This window comes from Zeus faber (assembly GCF_960531495.2).
Source record: "Zeus faber genome assembly, chromosome: 10".
Classification (NCBI taxonomy): domain Eukaryota; kingdom Metazoa; phylum Chordata; class Actinopteri; order Zeiformes; family Zeidae; genus Zeus; species Zeus faber.
This window is the reverse complement of record NC_137199.1, coordinates 4,346,290-4,366,511: the sequence shown is the minus strand read 5'-3', so window position 1 is coordinate 4,366,511 and position 20,222 is coordinate 4,346,290. Positions and strand designations below refer to the sequence as shown.

At 42.1% G+C, this 20,222-nt stretch overlaps 1 protein-coding gene across 3 annotated transcripts; it reads left to right on the top strand.

The window, feature by feature from the left end:
* The first annotated feature begins 1,649 nt into the window (after positions 1-1,649).
* Positions 1,650-17,694, top strand: smad5 (SMAD family member 5). Of its 3 annotated transcripts, none has more exons than XM_080007933.1 (7): positions 1,650-1,824; positions 5,291-6,264; positions 8,340-8,618; positions 12,552-12,662; positions 14,970-15,191; positions 15,286-15,542; positions 15,953-17,694. In XM_080007933.1, the coding sequence occupies exons 2-7, from the start codon at positions 5,862-5,864 to the stop codon at positions 16,094-16,096; spliced, it is 1,416 nt and encodes a 471-aa protein (XP_079864059.1). In that variant the 5' UTR covers positions 1,650-1,824; positions 5,291-5,861; the 3' UTR covers positions 16,097-17,694. The 3 variants fall into 3 exon arrangements, with proteins under 3 accessions (XP_079864059.1, XP_079864058.1, XP_079864060.1); XM_080007932.1 differs by lacking the exon at positions 1,650-1,824 and adding an exon at positions 2,038-2,171; XM_080007934.1 differs by lacking the exon at positions 1,650-1,824 and adding an exon at positions 4,521-4,643.
* Positions 17,695-20,222: the final 2,528 nt, after the last annotated feature.

Below are 20,222 nucleotides of genomic sequence, written 5' to 3'. Positions count from 1 at the left end.
TTGTGTTAATAAAGTATTTACTCTTGTACAAGAGGAGCAGTTTCAGTGTAACAACACAACAGAGTGCCACAGAGGAAGTGCTCAATTCTCACTGGAAATCTGAGTTTTTTATACAGTTTTCTAGGAGTGGCGAGGCTGACGAGTCGTTGCTGATGTCGCGACGCCTCCGCATGGGTCCTGCTGATGAGACAGTTTCGCTGATGGGGCAATTTTGTTGAGACAGATTATCTGTTGAAGTTCCCTTTATCTGATGGTTGAGACATGTTGCCTTTCTCCTCTTCACATTATGGCACAGAAAGTGACTAGTTCATGTCTTTTTTAAGACATGAACTCTATTTAGCCTTTATAAGAAAAGCAAAGTACGCATACCTTGTACAAAAGTTTGTGTGAAAAGTACAGCAAAACAGACATATACAATTCTTATAACAATGTTGTTTAATGAAAAATAATTCAATTATCATGAGGGAATGCAATATTTAATTTTGTTTATATTTTGGATGCATTTTGGGATCTTCCTGACAATTGAGCACAACAGGAGAGTTACAGAAGGTGACTTTTTTCCACGTTTTGGTTTGGATCATCTACTTCTATGTCAGCTTCCAAGTTGACCATTATTATGGGATACTGTATCTCACTGTGTTGCTGTTAACCACCTCTACCGAGCTAAAAATTTAGAAAAAAAGTCCAATGGTACAATAAAAAAATGACAACGTACAGTACATCCATCTCTTACAGAAGATGTATCACTAAAAGAAATAAAAGGCATTGCAGTCGTTGTCGCAATATCAGTATTTGGATTGAAGTGAATGAATCGATTGTTTTAATGCATATCTGAGGTCACCGGTTTCCCTGCAATATTGCGTGGAAGTGACTTTCTGCACATTTAAGATTTTATTTTATTTTTTCATCAGCTTGTTGCATGCTGATGAATGCATCTTGCATCTTGCATGCATCTTGTTAATTCCCATTTGTATATTGTGTACACACACACACACGGATAAGCATTTACACATTAATCATTAAAGGCTGTCCGAACGTACGACAGCTTATCCGGACAACCAATGTCCATACTACCTAACGTGATGATAACCGCTCCAGTGAAAAGTCACCCATCATTACAAAAGAAGCTCTGACTCTGCGTTCTGAAACATGTCTTTGGGGAAATAAGGGCTGTTATGGTGGAAAGGGGCATTTGGAAATGATTAATTTCCAAGTTCCAATTTCCATTCTGCAGCTTTTTTCTTTGTTTTACTGTGAAATAATAATGAAATTAAGCACTGTTTTGGTGAAAGTGGCGACGGTGAAATATATTTCCTGGTGTTTAAAGTAATATGGCACATGTAGCTCGTTCGTACTTGACTAACTTAGTTCGCCATGAAGTTCAACCACCGTGGTGTTGATTGCTGTCGCTTCTGAAATGTCGCGTCGGTCGAGCGGGTCCCTGGCGCGCCCGCCAGCGGCGCGATGGCGAACCGCAAGGCTGCGCTTCACGCGGGGCCGCGGGTGTCCGCACGTCGGCGCGTTCCACAGCGGATCTCCCGTGCGACGCACCCGCCCGGACCCCCCTTTTTCTCCCCCCCCCCGCACCGATCGTGGCTTTGGGACGCGGGGCTTTTTTTTTTTTTTCTGCCCGGGTCTGAACGAACGAAAACCGCGGGCGGCGTCCGAGCGCGAACGTCCGTCTGCGACACCCCGCTCGGCGGCTCCAGACACAGCGGAGCCAGCGACCGCGACCCGGGACGCTCTCCAGAGCCGCAGCACGACGCGGAGGCAACTCCACCTCCAACTCCAATCTTTTGCCCAGCGCACGGGCGCGATCTCAAGGTTTGTAACGGGCGCCTTTTTTTTTGTTTGTTTTGTTTGTTTGTTTGTTTTCCGTGGAGTTACACACGGATAGTTCGAGCAGAACGTTCGGGGGGGGGGGGGACGTTTCAGTCGCACTCTTGTCCACAGGGGCGTTCAACCGCCGAGCTCTAGTTTCTGCGCTGGGCGGAGGGATACGCACTCCGCCTCCCTCGGCGTACTTGTCCGCCGGAGCGGGACATGGCGTGGCCCGCTGAGGGAGCAGCAGCGGAAAATCAGGGACGGCAACTGGTGTGGAAGAAAACAACCGCTGCCTAATGAACCGGGAGAGCGAAATGGTTGCATGCGGGTCTGTGCGCGTCGTGACGGTATGTTCTCTCGACGAGTTTGTATGTTAACACGTTGTTTATCAAGTTTTGGCTTTAAAAAAAAAAAGGGGGGGAAAGCGGGGTAGTTGGACTGCGGATACATCAGCGAGCTCCGGGTTGCCCCGCCAGGGGTGGGCTAGCTTAGCTTGCTAGGAACCGTAGCGCAGCGTCTTAGCCTCGAGAAGAGAGAGAAAAAGTTTCTGTGGGATGGGGGAGGAGGAGTAGGGGGCGAAATTGAGCCGCCGAGGGCGTTCAAAGTGGGGCATAGCCGAATAAAAATGCTTTCCGAAGACTATCTGACAGCCGCTCCGTGTCACTTACCGGCACTAGTGTAGTTTCATAAACTTTTAATATGTTTCTAAGCTGGCGTGTTTGCTTCGCCAAGCTAGCTCGCGGCTAATGTTGTGGCTCGATCCGTCTACACGTTCAACGCACGTTTGCGTTTATGTTTGAGGAACTTGCCGTTTTTATTGTAGATATCTTAATCACGCAGATAAAGGCGTGGATTAGAATTCCCGATCAGTGTACAAAGTTAATAAAAGTGTATTAATACTGCAACGCAACCATAACCATAACGATAACATGAACTATATCGCGATAACCAAAGTTCCAGACGATATCATTTCATAACGCCTTGTCGATATTGTATCGATGTATACCAAATAGCACTTGGCGTTTATCAACCAACAATACGAACAGCAGTAATATTTCGGGGTACCATCACATCGATCATCCTATCATAACGAATTCATTTCTCACACAAAATGTCGAATGTTTGTTGTAAGCGTCAAGCGGCTTCAGAGCGGCTCATCTCCACGGACACGCTGAAAAGCAGCGATTCTCAAACTGTTCACTGTCCATATCTAGGACCCTCAGTTTGACTGTCTTTTTAAAAAAAAAGATGTCTCCTAGGACCTCAATCTGAGAAGTATATATGTTTTGAATTATTGGATAAGATTGAATCCTATCCTCCATACCTGTCTATACTGTAGTTATGGAGATAAAAAGAGGCGGGAGGTGTATATTCTCTAATGGTGCTAATGCGTTGTAAATGAAATAATGGTGAAGTTGAGTTTTTAATCATATTGCTGCATCCCCATGAAGGACCCCGGGGGAGTCCGTTTAAAAAATATCCTGTGACTTTTTTTCATTTATTAATCTTTACATTGGATTGTGTACAAAGTGGTCTGGACAAAGCATGATCTATAAAGAACTTTTGTAAAACCCGACTGAGGATTCATACCTATTATGGTTTACTATACCTTATGTGTATGAAATCAGATCTCTGAAAAAAGTGAAATTTTTAATGTAGTATCTTTCACGGTTTTAATATCCAGTGTCGTGGGAACGAAGTAAAAAAAACTGGGCGCAGGTACTGTTCTGGGAAATGAGCAATGGACATTGCTCCTGATTCAACAGTATGTCATCCAAACCCCTTCACTTTGAGTTTGCCTAGCAGACTAGACCACGGCCACCTGATTCATGCTCTCTTCCCTATTTCCTGAAATGTAACATTATATATGAATGAATGGTTACGTGTTACAACTTGCACTGTTACGTGTCAGAGGTAGTTTTTGCCAAAAACGAATACCAAAATATATATTGGCCGTACCTCTATTTATTTTCGTGAGGACAGTACTTTGTGGATGACTTTTGATATTTACACGGAAGAAATATTAGAGAAACAATAAATTAGTAATGCAGATATTCTAACTAAACGGGTAGTGGGATTGATTTTGAACAGTATACGAATTTCAGAAAATTGTTATCCAATTACTGTGAATGCAATCTTAAAGACATTTCACTATATGAAGATAAACAGGATCCCAGTTATATCTAGTCTTATTGATACTGATATTGATATTTTGAAGGCATATATTCACCCCAGCTGCAATAGCACTTGACTCTTAACATGTAAAATTTTCAAGATGAACAGCTGTCTGCAGTCTGTGGTAATCTGTTGAAATATATCTATATTTTTTTGTGTGTGTTACTGTTATGATACGTCCATTTGAGCAACATTGCTTTCTGCACTGGCCTCGTTCTCAAGGAATGTGTTTTTACTCATCACCGGACGGTCTTGATGTTGTGCAACTGCCCAGTCTATACTATGAAACGTTGGTGGGTGAGTCTACGGGCCCTTGCTGTTTTGAGCTCTCACATTTTTTTCCGGGAGTTTGCGGAAACAAATGTCAGAACATTTGGGGGCAACCAACATTGTTTTATTTAGATCTTACTCTCCAACCGTGGGGAGGTTTCCTTCTGGTGTCATGCGAAGGCAGAACAATGAGCTCAGAGAGCAAGCGCAGCGATGTCGGGACAGCTGTGCGCTGGAAGGGAGGGAAGAGATGGGACAAGGGAGGAAGCCGCTCTTTGTGGTCACATCCTCTTCAGCTGAGACCGGCCCTCACAAGCCTTGAAACAGCTGCCTGTGCTGCAGGGCGCAGGATACAGCAGCCCCCCTGTCCTACTGTATGTGTCTGCCCTTTGTCTATCTGTTTGATCGCCTGGGGGGATTGGCATTTTATTTTTGCCTTGGTTGTTTTTAGGAGTTAAATTTAAATTACCTTTTTATTGGGAATAGACAATGATGCAGTAGCTTTGGTTTGAATTAGATGTGGCACTGATGACTTGTCTTTACTAATTTTACATAGGCCTAGCATATATTGAGGGAGAAGCCTGCCTATTCTCTGTTTAACCATGATTGCTTTTGGAAAATTCTGGGAGGCTTTGCAATTCTGATACTGCTGTGTTTACCAAACGCAGTATCAACATGAATTTGATTTATAGCCTTGGATGGCCTACATTCTTTGTTTGTTGTCTACGAGGTCTGAGAAACTCAGGATTACGTTTTTGTATCCTTGGCTGTAAAAGTAATGTAAGTTCTAAAATGCAGCAAACATTAGACAGCAGAGGAATCTTCCTTGCAGCAATGCAAGGGCACTACGGTAAAAGTAATGGTTAGATAATAGACATCCAATTTGTCACATTACAGTGACTGGCTGTATATTAAGATTTAAACAGATTTTTGTTTTACCTTTCATGGATGTCATTTATTGAGATTATTTTAAAATTTAAAATAGGCTTTCTAATCTTTTGGTGACGTTCTCTTTCCACAGGATATCCATGGACTGAAACACTGACAGTTAATCGGTGGGCCCATCGGACCAGGACAAAGGGAAGCTGGGAGTTGTCGATAAGAAACAGCCCCCATTCCTATACCTGACCGTATTGCATTGGTGAGACGTGTTGCGGCGTGTCTGTCGAGCGGCGGTCCTGATCTCAGCTCTGGTCAACCGACAGCAGCACCCCTCCTTTCTCCTGGACGGCGGTGACCCTGCTCCGACCAGCTTGTTGCAGGGCCCTTCCTGAGGAGCGGCAGCTGCGTCCTGCTTGCTGCCTCCCTTCCCTCCCCTCACTTCCTGTCCTTGGTCAGACAAGGCTAGACTCTCCTCTCCACGACCACACCCCTTCATCACCACCGGCCTCTCCTACACACACACACACACATTCTCAAATAGAGTTTTGCGTGTTTCTCACACATATTCTTTCAAGCCTACTGACTAGTCGGAGGGCACAGTCAGTGCGTAGAAGACCTCCCGGCCTTCTTGGTTGGCTTGATCTTGTGTCTTGCTTCAGCCAATCAACACTCGGAGTGCCTCCCTTTTCCCCTGCACGGCAGCCTGCAGCATGACCTCCATGTCTAGTCTTTTTTCCTTCACAAGTCCCGCCGTCAAGCGGCTTCTAGGATGGAAGCAAGGTGACGAGGAAGAGAAATGGGCGGAGAAGGCAGTGGATGCGCTGGTTAAAAAGCTGAAGAAAAAGAAAGGCGCCATGGAAGACCTGGAGAAGGCCCTGAGTAGCCCCGGTCAGCCTAGCAAGTGCGTGACCATCCCCAGGTCTCTGGACGGCCGTCTGCAGGTGTCTCACAGGAAGGGCCTACCCCACGTCATCTACTGCCGCGTGTGGCGCTGGCCCGATCTTCAGTCCCACCACGAACTCAAGCCCCTGGAGGTGTGTGAATATCCGTTTGGCTCCAAGCAGAAGGAGGTCTGCATCAACCCCTATCACTACAAGCGAGTGGAGAGTCCTGGTAGGTCTTCCTGCCCTTTGTAGCCACGACACGTCAACAAAGGGTTGCTTCAAACTAATGACTGTATTGCATGATTGTGGTTTTCCACAACCTTTTCACTGATAGCAATGTTGTGTTCCTATCCGCGTGACCCATATTCCCTCCAAAACCTTATGTTAAGCCGAGACAATAGTGTAGGAGTGAAGTCCCAGGTGACTTTCACTTGTTTTTCGCGTATTAAATACAGTATGGAACAGGTATGTGTACTTGGTTCTTTGAGAACATAAAATCTTTTGCATGACAGGAACCAGATTAAAAATGAACTCAATATGAAAGCCAGAAAGACGTATTATTACATGGAAAATATTCAATACTTCAAACTCTTCATACAAACTGGCATTAATAGTTAAAAAATCCCTGGTAGATATTTTCCTCTGTTCATGAAAGGAACCCTAACCCTAGGAGCAAAAGTAACGGAAACGCCACCGAACAAAAGTATTGATTTTATGCAGCAATTGCAAGCCAAGAGCTTGGGCTTGTGTACATCCTTGGACCAAAGCCCTGCGTAGGCTGCAGAGCTGGTAAACAAATATTCTCGAGACCGGGAGGCAGGGCTGTCATCGCGCTGGCCTGCTCCACCCATCCAACCCCCCTGCCATTTCACAGAAAATCAATATTGCGAGCTCTTTTTTAGTCTTATTAGATTATATGGCACAAGCACTCCAGATGGGGTGTGGCATCAGCTAGCGTCTTGCTAAATGCATATTCCACTGTGACTCCACTCCCAACACTTTTCCGCCGCCACCCTTTCCTTCTCTCGCTCACATGCTACACCACAAACGCCCCAACGATAGCCTCTCTGAGTTGGGGCCCCGGCTCTGATGGTCATGACTTTGCATTGATCGCTTCAAGGCTTACAGCGTTGTATGTCACTACACACTAAAGCATTGAAACCAAAGCTTTGGGACAGTGATGCTCAAAGCCATTTAGATAAGAGAAATAAGAGTTGGTTGAAAATCAAGGTTGGTGAAATTCCCTCCACCTTTTTTTTAAAATTTTTTTTAGGTATAAACACTGATGTGTCTACATGAGATTTATTGTAAGAATTCTATTTGCCATGGTTTACAATGGCCTTTTTAAGAAGACACACTTTATTGGTATTTCTGTGTGTTTATTGATGTACTTTATATTAAGGTATACATCTGGTCGTACCAAGAGTAAGAAAATGTTCTTGTATGCCAAAAAATACATATTGGCAACATCATTCTAGTCATGAGACTAGCAACCTCTTTAGATAACAGCAACTATACTAAACAGTTATATGGTTTGGCCTTTGTTTTAGATTAAGTTTGAGGCAAAAATATGATCATTTGTAATTTTGTCTGTTCATCAAGGCCCTCTCTTCTCAATACTTGTGGCTTTCATTTATTTTAGAATGGAAACGATATACTCATGTCAGTGCTTCTTAATGAACTTTTATATCAAGAAGTATTTAGGCAGGAACTGCAGCATCCTTGATTTGCGTAAAAGAAAAGCAGGTTAAGTTATGGATTTGTAAATTTCTTTCTCAATCGGGAACAATTATTTGTAGACCAAAAGTAAACTGCTCAGTGCTGAGGCTAACTAAACAATCTTCGATCACCAATTGATCCAAATTGGACTTGGCTAGTGTTGCATATAATGGTTAATACGAAGAACTCCCCAAATCTTCCCTCATACAACATTCAATGTAGGATGGGATTCTGCAGAGATGCCCATTTTGTGTGGAATGTGGTTGTTGTTTTTTGGGGTTTTTTCAGTTTGTTTTTTTGTGATTTTGTGTATTGCTAATTAATATTTCAAAATTTTCTTTATTTGAATGATTTTCCAACATTCAAATATCAAAGGTCCTGCCTAGCTCCTATGTTTGAATAGCTTTGGATGTTACTTGCAAAATGTGTTTTCTGCCCCAGACCAGGAAGAACTATTTCTAATGATACAAATTTCCTGTAGTTTTCACTAACGACGGGTGTGATAAAATTTACAAAGCAGAATTCAAATTGTTTTTAAATCATGTTTTTACGACCGTGCACTAACTGTCTCCATCTGTCCTTCAGTTCTTCCTCCAGTCCTGGTGCCTCGCCACAGTGAGTTCAACCCCCAGCACAGCCTGTTGGTGCAGTTCCGCAACCTCACACACAATGAGCCACACATGCCTCTCAACGCCACCTTCCCCGAGTCCTTCCAGCAGCCGCACAGCGGGGGCAGCAGCGGTGGAGGCGGCGGCTCCTTCCCCATCTCCCCAAATTCCCCTTACCCGCCCTCTCCAGCCAGCAGTGGGACTTACCCCAACTCCCCTGCAAGCTCAGGGCCATCCAGTCCATTCCAGCTCCCAGGTATGCAGTGTGCACACAAAGTCATCTGCCTCAGTGCCCATCATCTATGTCATACATGACTGTCATTCAGCCAAATGTACTGCTCCTGCTAACTGATTTGGATTTTATAATAGGGATGCACAGATTGTGAAAGTCTGCGCCGATGCCGATGTTTTTTTTTACTGGAACTGTCACTGGAACATGTCTTACAAACTACATATCTCTGATCCTTCTCTAAGACACAGAAATACTCAAACACGGTTGACATTTTGTCACTTTTTTTGAAATAAATAAATAAAAACTACATTTGCGCAGGGAACCTGTTGCCCGCTAACCCCATGCCAGAGTTGTGTCCAGCCAGTGTCTGTTATCGCTGGTAATTTCACTGCAGACTACTGATTGGTCAGAGAGATTCATTGCTATAGGTACTATCTGTAGTGGAAAACAAATTACCTGGTACCAAAAGAGACACGGGTAGAGTTGGTCTGTGGTGGAATACCGGCTATACCACCAATTGTATTTTCTCCGAATCTGCAGCTGGGTAGGCTATTGATGTGACACAACAGATAATCATCAGCCACTGCCATTGATGAATGTCAACTTATTTGCCAATAGGCAAATGGCAGCCAGTGAGGCAAATATTGAACGATATCAATGTAAATCGGTGCATCCCTATTTTAAACATTACCCACACACTCAGTGCTTTTACATGTACTTGAATAAGCTGATCAGAATGAGGTTTAGGCAATATTCTGAATATTGTAACTGTCATGTTAACACGGGTTTATCTTATTAAAGTTACACTCGAACTAGGCACAAGTACGACACGATTAACAGACCTGGATTCAATCATTCAATTTTTGTAGCATGTAAACACCTTTATCCGGATATGATCGCGTATCCAAATGGGGAATGCGCCACAAAACCCAGTGGTTCAGTGCTGTTTTTATGTGGAGTTTGATGAGGGAGCTAAATATAGGGAGATATTCGGATGGGCACAAGAACCGAAATGGGGAGATATTCAAGAAAGTGTCGTCAAGGACTGTAGACGGTGTTTTTTTCCCGGTGCCAGAGTAAGTACTTCCCGTCAAGAACTTGACTACGCCACTCGCCCTGTAAGCTCTTGTTTTTTCTGTAATTGCATAATTCCAAATGCATGTCAACACCTTAAACGCATTATCTTAACCTGAATATTTAGCTTAATCTGGGTATTTAGTGCATATAAACGCACTGACATTGGAGGGGGGCAGTCTACAGTTTTCACTTTTCCTGGTAAATTACTGGGATAACATTTTTGGCACCACTGGTGAGTTTCACTATTTACACATACAGCTACATTCAGGAAAATCTCTGTCTTGTGCCTTTTCACATATGCCGTGATAATGCCGGAATAGATGGGTCAAGGTACAGTCCAGCAGAAATCACCTGGTGCGGTCCCGCTCCGCACACACCTATGCCAGAGAGTGACCGACAGAGCTGCAGCGCACACGGAACGATGCACAGGCATAGCTCATTCACCTGCGCGCACAAAGAGGATGTATGTGGACATAGCACACTAATAAAAATAAATATGCCCATGAAATGAATCCTGAAATAAACAAGGCAATAAATATATAAATGAGTAAATGTACGGCCGATGGACCGGGAGGAGTTGCGTCCCATGCAATAACCCTAACCCAATTAGGGTAAGGGTTATTAAATCAGTGTGATAATTTTCCACCTGGCCAACACACCCTGCCCGGAGAAGGAACATTCTCCCCCTGTTCTACCTCTCCCTGTCCGATCGTTCACTCTGTTGCTCAACGCTCCAGTGCAGCCAGCGCATTCAGATACATAATACAGATACAGAGGTACACGCTCTATGCAGAATGACCTCATCGGACCTTGCCCGGGCATAAAGGACAGGTCTAGGGTCTGAGTGGCATTTTTAAGAAGAAAAATAATAAACTTTAACAATATAAAGACCTGTCTCCGTAGAGACTGGGCGTATTTCAGTTTCACATCTTTGCAGCCAAGCTCCTCGGTTCGGTTTTCATCTAAAACAAATAATTTTTAAAATATTTGTACAAAATAAATATTCATGAAAACTCACTATTTGTGCTTTGCCGATACCGTATTTGGATTCGTCTCCACCCCTACTTCAGGTGCTTGTTCCAGGAATTTTACTGCTTCCATTCACAACACAGCTGTAACGCAGCCATCCCGGCATTTTCCCGGGAATGTTACTAGGTCTTGAGGTGGGAAATTTCCGGAGCAGATTTTCCGGAATATCAATCCCTGCTTCCCTGATATCAATGACCCCATGCAGGAATGGTTGGAAAATATTGCCTTTTTTTTTTTCCTTACCCTAACCCTGGTAAAAAGGGGCTCTAGTGGTGATTACAAGGGTTTTTAGTGACTTGGACTTGCACCCGTGTGTCCAAATGGGTTATATAGTTGATACGTCGCCGGTAGTGATTTACACCGATCAGCTTTAACATGTGTAATATTGTGTAGATCCCCCTCGTGCCGCCAAAACAGTTCCAACCCGTATAGGCATGGACTCCATAAGACCTCTGAAGGTGTGTTGTGGTATCTGGCACCAGGACATAAAATCCTTTAAGTCCTGTAAGTTGTCAGGTGGGGCCTCCATGGATCGGGCTTGTTGTTCCAGAACATCCCACAGATGCTTGATCGATTGAGATCTAGGGAATTTGGAGGCCGAATCAACACCTTGAACTGTTTGTCATGTTGCTCAAACCATTCCTGAACAATCTTTGCAGTGTGAGAGGGCGCATTATCCTGTTGAAAGAGTCCACTGCTGCCAGGGAATACCGCCATGAAGGGGTGTACTTGGTCTGCGGCAACGTTTAGGTAGGTGGTACGTGTCAAAGTAACATCCACATGAATGCCAACTGGTTTGCCAGCAGAACATTGTCCGGGGCATCCTCACACTGCCTCCGCCAGCTTACCTTCTTCCTATAGTGTATCCTGGTGCTATCTCTTCCCTAGGTAAGCGACACACATGCACCCGGCCATCCATATGATCTAAAAGAAAATGTGATTCATCAGACCAGGCCGCCTTCTACCATTGCTCCATGGTCCAGTTCTGACACTCACGTGCAGGTGGTGGCCAGGGGTCAGCATGGGCACTCTGACTGATCTGCAGCCCCATACACAGCACGCTATGATGCACAGTGTGTTCTGACATCTTTCAATCATAGCAGCATTAACTTTTCAGCAATTTCTGCTACAGTAGCTCTTCTGTGGGATCAGACCAGACGGGCTAATCTTCACTCCCCACGCGCATTAATGAGCCTTGGGCCCCCAAGACCCTGTCGCCGGTTCTCCAGTTGTCCTTCCTTGGACCACTTTTGTAGGTACTAACTACTGCATACTGGGAACACCCCACAAGACCTGCCGTTTGGAGATTCTCGGACCCAGTCTTCTAGCCATCACATTTTTCCTGCTTCAAACACATCAACTTCAAGAACCGACTGTTCACTTGCTGCCTAATATATCCCACCTCATGACAGGTGCCATTGGAAAGAGTTGAGCAATGTTATTCACTTCACCTGTCAGTGGCTTTAATGTTAGGGCTGATCGGTGTATATCAAATATGCTCTGTATTTGCTGACATGAATATCTGTGATCTAAGATGAGGCTTGAGCCATGAATGGTCATTATAAGGATTTGTGCATTGCAATCATCACATAATTCTCGCTTACTAGACTGGATTTATTGGCTGAAAAGTTTCCCCCTTGCCTTCCAGAATGTGCTCGAAAAGCTCACGTTGCAGTTCTGCTGGGAATGGTTGGATTAGCAAGTGACGGATGTGTGAAATTTGACACCACTTCCGGGGGACAGATCCTGTGATGATTGCTGGCCGTGCGTGTGTGCGCCTTGACTGAAAGATACCATTTGCCAGCAGCAACAACTGGTCTTAACCTCTTAACTGTTCTTTTCATGTCTCAGCTGACACCCCACCCCCAGCTTACATGCCCCCTGATGAGCAGCTGGGCCAGGACAGCCAGTCCATGGAAACCAGCAGCAGCAGCCTGGTGCCTCCGAACATGCCAAGAGGAGGTGAGATAGGAGAGAGAGAAACACTCAGGTCCTAGCATTTGCATGTTGTATTGGCCCAGTCAACTGCATTTTCTCGGTTCAAGTTGAAGTGTTTGGGATTTTTACTTCTTGATTTTTTTTTCAGCCAGTGTGCATTATAACAGGATAAAACAGATAGAAGCTTACAAAAATGCACAGGGGTAATATTTCAGTGAGGAATTAAAAATAAGGGGAATCGTAAATACATTTTTGTGTGACTCGACCGCATGCAGACACTGACGCAAACGCAGCTCTTCGTGCGTCCCGATCACAGAAAGCTGTGCCCCGAAAGCTGTGCCGAATCCGCTTTGACTGACAAAATTTAGAGTCGGGTCCAAAATAAATCCCCCACATGTTAATGGACTGTCACTCACAGGCAAAGCTGAAGTGACAAGCGGGAGAGGACTCAGCGGAGCAACTGGAAAGTTTCTCCAGAAGCCCTTGAACATAGGATAGAAGACAGTCAATGATAAATAAACAATGATTATTTTGTTTATATTTCATATACTGCTGTAACTTTCACCAGCAAAAAAAATTAAATACAAAAAAAAATACATATTATATACATACTGTATATTTAATATATATTTTTTCTTTTATTTGTGGTGATGGCAGTATTGAGCTCAATACATAACCACGGTAATGTGATTATCGTCACAGCCCTATGTGGTTGTCTACGCGGTGGTTGCGCACGCAGACCGCTGAAACGCTAGGTGGCAGTGTCAAGCCTGTTTTAGCACAGAATTCAAATGGATCGCGGATATTGCGCGCCACGAATTGAGTGTCACAAAGACACTTTCGAACCTCCTCAGCCAGCCTCTCTTTGATCTGCTCAAAGTGCAAAAGTGGACCAATCACGGCTTTTGCCGCCTCCCACTGCTCCAGCGTGAAGTTACATTTCTGGAGAGGTCCACGTAAGCTACGGCGGTGGCCTCTGCGGGCTATACCAGTGTTGTCGAGACTTACAGTGTAACTACTACAGCTATTCAACGCAGGAAGCAACCTTGAGTAAAATGCCAAAGAATAATCATCGGTTAAGACATAAACGGCACACACACAAGGATCAGTTAAAATGTCAGAACACTGGGAATTTGTCAAGTCTACTTTAGACGGTGCTTTTAAACCTATTGAGTTCCTCTGCTGTCTTTAGTTATGTATTCTATGTATTCTATTTATAATTTTTTTCTCAAATTGAATATTCAAAATAAAATAATTCCCGCCAGTTAACGTTGTTTTAAAAATCAATAGATATTACGATTTGAAATCAAATAATTTCCGTTTGTGATCAATAAGTAACAAGTGCAACTACTTTAATTAACATTTTACTCATTCAATTGTGATAAAGTCGAAAAACAAAATAAATATGGCAAGTAGGTCTAAATAAATCATAAAAGTTTGTGATGTTGCACGTCTTGTCAACATATTTTATACAATGGCTAATTACTGTCTGCTGCTGCTGCTTTGGGTCAGAACTCAAGATCCAAAAAAACTCCAAACTATGGATGCATGTCATTGTCACATTACATCTGCATTCTGTGTCAGTGTGTCCATGTCCATTAGGAAGGGGGTGGCATTTATATCCATATAGGCTAACATGATTGGTTATAGATGACAGGTCAGCTTTAGATCATCCAAACTGGCTTTCCGTTGCAACTTGCTGAACGAGGAAATGAACAGATCTGCAGAATTGTTTAAATTGAAATGATGGGGTCTATTTTATTTTGACATAGAGGAAAAATATATTGTGATAATTATCGTTTTATCGCCCATCACAAATTAAAATTGTGCTTAGAGGGAATTATTTTCACTGGACATTATGCCCGGAGAGATTTAAATTTGTCGCACTCGAACAGATTTTCTCGGTCAAAAACCGGTAAGTAATGGAAACTCTGGTGTGATGCAGACTTGCAAGCAAAGAAAGTTTGATTAAGAGAAGTGTGTAGCTCTCGAATATAAAAGCCCACTACAATTTTTAACTGTATGTTTGTAAGGGAGAAGGCACACAGCTTTATTCTATCCAAAATGGACCACCGACCAAATGGCTAGATACACCTACGGCACAATTCCTTTGGAGCTCAAGAACGAGCAGGAACTCACCTTGGCACGCTGCATCGTGAAGGTGTGTGATTTCCGAGAGCGTAATTCTGTCTCACTTCAGAGAATGGACTAGAGGAGGCCTCAACCTTCTTGCTTGTGAGAGTCTTTTGAGCATAGAACACCAATATTGAGTATGTATTGTATGCGGTATGCACATCGGTGTTTGGCCTGACCTCTTTGTCATCTTTCCAGATGTGCAGCCAGTTGAGTATGAGGAGCCCAGCCACTGGTGTTCCATAGTGTACTATGAGCTCAACAACCGCGTGGGTGAGGCCTACCACGCCTCGTCAACCAGCGTGCTCGTAGACGGCTTCACTGACCCCTCAAACAACAAGAACCGCTTCTGCCTCGGCCTGCTGTCCAATGTCAACCGAAACTCCACCATCGAGAACACCCGCAGACATATTGGCAAAGGTGTGACGACAGAGACAAACACTAGCAGTGGAGGGAAAACCATGGTTGGACTCTGAAGTAGTTTTCTCTCTCTCTCTCTCTCTCTCTGATCCAGGAGTGCACCTTTACTATGTGGGTGGGGAGGTCTACGCAGAGTGTCTAAGCGACACCAGCATCTTTGTCCAGAGCCGCAACTGTAATTATCACCACGGCTTTCACCCCACCACCGTCTGCAAGATCCCCAGCGGCTGTAGCCTCAAGATCTTCAACAACCAGGAGTTTGCCCAGCTCCTCGCCCAGTCGGTCAACCACGGCTTTGAGGCCGTCTACGAGCTTACCAAGATGTGTACCATTAGGATGAGCTTTGTCAAGGTAAAGGGCTCAGCTAAGGATGGGGTAATTGCCCTGCACTGTGTACCCCAGCGCTTGCAGTAGTTGCTCGTGTGTGTGTGGTTTGCTAAGCTATTACTAGAAGGGCCATGGCAACAGTTTAATGTACTTAACTGTCAGGAGCTTTGTAGCATAAAAGCTGCTGAGGCTGTTCTGGTTCAGATGGAACATGTACAGATGCAAATGTTCCTTACCATGGAGCAGTTGTTTGAAAATTAGGCAACACGTGAATTTATTTTTCCACTCCTAAATGTTATTTTTACCTTTTTTACCGTTTTATCCACAATTCTTGATTCTCTGTATATATTTTTTGAATTGAAAGACTTATCGATAAGACTTGTGTAAAATCTAAGACTTATTCATCTTTAACACGTTCAATCGCTACTTCACAGGGTTGGGGAGCTGAATACCATCGTCAGGATGTCACGAGCACCCCCTGCTGGATAGAGGTGCACCTGCATGGGCCTCTGCAGTGGCTGGACAAGGTGCTGACACAAATGGGTTCCCCTCTCAACCCCATTTCGTCTGTGTCCTAATGATGGTACCCTGGGAGCTTGGGGGTCCCTTTTTTTGCAACAAAAAGTTACTTTTAAAGTGCTTCCCCCCCCCCCCCCCCCTCTCCTTCCTTCTGATTTATAATTTAAGGTGGTCTTAATGGCTGAACTGTTTACACTTTCTGTGGGAGGGAATATTGAATTTGGCTGGAGAAGCAGCAACGGCAAGAATCCTGTTGTTTTAAAAGCGGAGTTACGTTACAGGCAAATGCCTGCAGAGAGAGGAATTAGCCCAAGTAGCAGCATTGACATGGACACACTACTGCTGGATGTCACCGCCAACATGCATAACACGAGTGCCCAACTGTCCAGCCTGAGCCCAAGGACGGTTTTTTGGGGGGGGGGGTTTTCTCTCCACAAATGATTTTATCCCTGTATGTGTTTTTTTTTTTTAATGATTTTTTTTTTTTTAACACTACTCTTAAACCAGTTAGACAACTTGGAATCTTAAGGCACACTTTTTTCTACATTGTCAAAATGTCGGATATTTACAAGTGAGGTATAGAGACTTATGTTTGCTATTAGGCTCAGCTATAACAGATGCTTCCCTTTTTGTAGTCTCTACTGCTAGAAACAAACACTGAGCTACTGCCTTTATAATAAAGTATGTATGGCAACCTGATAGTCTTTGATATGGGAGATCGATCACTGAAAAGTTTGACTTGCTGTTCGCTAACAAATATCTGAATGTTACATCTATTACAATAGAAAGCCATTTGTGGTCTATTCAGAAAAAAAGTATCTCATTGCTGATTCTTTTTTGTATTAAGTTTATGGTTAAGATTGACTGTTTCCATACTCGCTGTAATAACAATATTGTGAATTTCTTTGTGGAGACTTACTAAATTAGGTGTGGGTACCAAGGCATTATGTTGATAGATAATTGACTTCATTAGCACAATAAAAATAAATAGGATATTATGGATAACTATTAGCTCCTGTAAATTATTTACAATTCCAGTTTCCATATTTTATAACCCGGACCTGTCCCATATTGTGAGAGGATATTATTGAAGTGTCCTTCATGACATGTATTGTGTTAAACAAATGTTTTACAATAAGGATCGGCTGCATTCATAAAGGTTTTGGCTTATCCAACATTGTCTGATTCTAACCAGACAAATCATCTATGCTTCGTCCATCTTCTCACACACTAGTACATATTGATTTATATACCTTGGCCTAAAAAACATATTTAATATTTCTTTAGAGCGTTATTTTGAACCTTTTTCACAGCCTTCAAATTAAAAAGGAGTCACTAGAGTGATTTGTAACTTTGTTTCACAAATAAGTGTTTCTTACAGGACTCTTGTGTTGATGTTGACATATGTGATGATATGCTCATGAGTCCAGCATTCAAGATTTTGTTGTCTGTCTTTACTGTGAATAAACATTATTTGCTAAAAAAATAAATAAAAATAGGTTCAAAGTTAAACAATAACAATGGTTAAGGAGGCACTAATGTGTTCTTTTTTTCATGTCACATTGACCTGCACCTATCTTAAAAACCTCTGTTGGGGAGACTTCTAAATTTGTGAAGTTTATGAAATTCCCAATAAACAGGACTAATTCAAGTTAAAGAGATTATTTGTCGCATACACACAGTCATACATATATGCATGAAACATTGAACGTTTGTGAGGTTATTAAGTGGGGAAAGCACAAATGGATGTAGTCTAAATAGAAGTAGTCTTAACTCCCTGTGCACACATTACTAAACCGCACCCACGGATTACCAAACTATATTTGAATTAATAAAGACCCGATTCAATATTGATTATGTTTATTCTGCGTTAAGTCCTCGAAAACAGAACATAAATGGTGCTTTGAAAAGGACTTGAAAGTCCTTGAATTTCGTTTTGTATATCAACGATTTGCATGCCAAGCACTCGGCTCTCCACAGTAAGTTCTCCTGGCACGCCCGCTACTCTCTTCCTCTTTATATTCTATATCTCTCTTTCCATTTCTCTCTCTTCATGTATATCTCTCTTTCCATTTCTCTCTCTTCATGTATATCTCTATTTCCATTTCTCTCTCTTCATGTATATCTCTCTTTCTATTTCTCTCTCTTCATGTATATCTCTATTTCCATTTCTCTCTTCATGTATATCTCTCTTTCTATTTCTCTCTTCATGTATATCTCTCTTTCTATTTCTCTCTTCATGTATATCTCTTTCTATTTCTCTCTTCATGTATATCTCTCTTTCTATTTCTCTCTTCATGTATATCTCTATTTCCATTTCTCTTCATGTATATCTCTCTTTCCATTTCTCTCTTCATGTATATCTCTATTTCCATTTCTCTCTCTTCATGTATATCTCTCTTTCCATTTCTCTCTCTTCATGTATATCTCTCTTTCTATTTCTCTCTTCATGTATATCTCTCTTTCTATTTCTCTCTTCATGTATATCTCTCTTTCCATTTCTCTCTCTTCATGTATATCTCTCTTTCCATTTCTCTCTTCATGTATATCTCTCTTTCTATTTCTCTCCATGTATATCTCTCTTTCTATTTCTCTCTTCATGTATATCCCTCTTTCTATTTCTCTCTTCATGTATATATCTCTTTCCATTTCTCTCTTCATGTATATCTCTCTTTCTATTTCTCTCTTCATGTATATCCCTCTTTCTATTTCTCTCTTCATGTATATATCTCTTTCCATTTCTCTCTTCATGTATATCTCTCTTTCTATTTCTCTCTTCATGTATATCCCTCTTTCCATTTCTCTCTTCATGTATATCTCTTTCTATTTCTCTTCATGTATATCTCTCTTTCCATTTCTCTCCATGTATATCTCTCTTTCTATTTCTCTCTTCATGTATATCCCTCTTTCTATTTCTCTCTTCATGTATATCTCTCTTTCCATTTCTCTCTTCATGTATATCTCTCTTTCCATTTCTTGCTTCATGTATATCTCTCTTTCCATTTCTCTCTTCATGTATATCCTTCTTTCTATTTCTCTCTTCATGTATATCTCTCTTTCCATTTCTCTCTTCATGTATATCTCTCTTTCCATTTCTCGCTTCATGTATATCTCTCTTTCCATTTCTCTCTTCATGTATATCCTTCTTTCTATTTCTCTCTTCATGTATATCTCTCTTTCCATTTCTCTCTTCATGTATATCTCTCTTTCCATTTCTCTCTTCATGTATATCTTTCTTTCCATTTCTCTCTCTTCATGTATATCTCTCTTTCCATTTCTCTCTTCATGTACATCTCTCTTTCCATTTCTCCATGTATCTCTCTTTCCATTTCTCTCTCTTCATATATCTCTCTTTCCATTTCTCTCTCTTCATGTATATCTCTCCATTTCTCTCTCTTCATGTATATCTCTCTTTCCATTTCTCTCTCTTCATGTATATCCCTCTTTGCATTTCTCTCTTCATGTATATCTTTTTCCATTTCTCTCTTCATGTATATCTCTCTTTCTATTTTTCTCTTCATGTATATCTCTTTCTATTTCTCTCTTCATGTATATCTCTCTTTCCATTTCTCGCTTCATGTATATCTCTCTTTCCATTTCTCTCCTCATGTATATCTCTCTTTCTATTTTTCTCTTCATGTATATCTCTTTCTATTTCTCTCTTCATGTATATCTCTCTTTCCATTTCTCGCTTCATGTATATCTCTCTTTCCATTTCTCTCCTCATGTATATCTCTCTTTCTATTTCTCTCTTCATGTATATCTCTCTTTCTATTTCTCTCTTCATGTATATCTCTCTTTCCATTTCTCTCTCTTCATGTATATCCCTCTTTCTATTTCTCTCTTCATGTATATCCCTCTTTCTATTTCTCTTTTCATGTATATCTCTCTTTCTATTTCTCTCTTCATGTATATCTCTCTTTCCATTTCTCTCTCTTCATGTATATCCCTCTTTCTATTTCTCTCTTCATGTATATCTCTCTTTCCATTTCTCTCTTCATGTATATCCTTCTTTCTATTTCTCTCCATGTATATCTCTCTTTCCATTTCTCTCTTCATGTATATCTCTCTTTCCATTTCTCTCTTCATGTATATCTCTCTTTCCATTTCTCTCTCTTCATGTATATCTCTCCATTTCTCTCTCTTCATGTATATCTCTCTTTCCATTTCTCTCTTCATGTATAT

Bases quoted from the DNA above. Each gene is read 5' to 3' on its own strand.
- smad5 (XM_080007933.1), top strand. From the start codon at position 5,862: ATGACCTCCATGTCTAGTCTTTTTTCCTTCACAAGTCCCGCCGTCAAG. The intron at 8,619-12,551 runs GTATGCAGTGTG...TTCATGTCTCAG, and splicing joins CAGTCCATTCCAGCTCCCAG to CTGACACCCCACCCCCAGCT. The intron at 15,543-15,952 runs GTAAAGGGCTCA...GCTACTTCACAG, and splicing joins TTAGGATGAGCTTTGTCAAG to GGTTGGGGAGCTGAATACCA.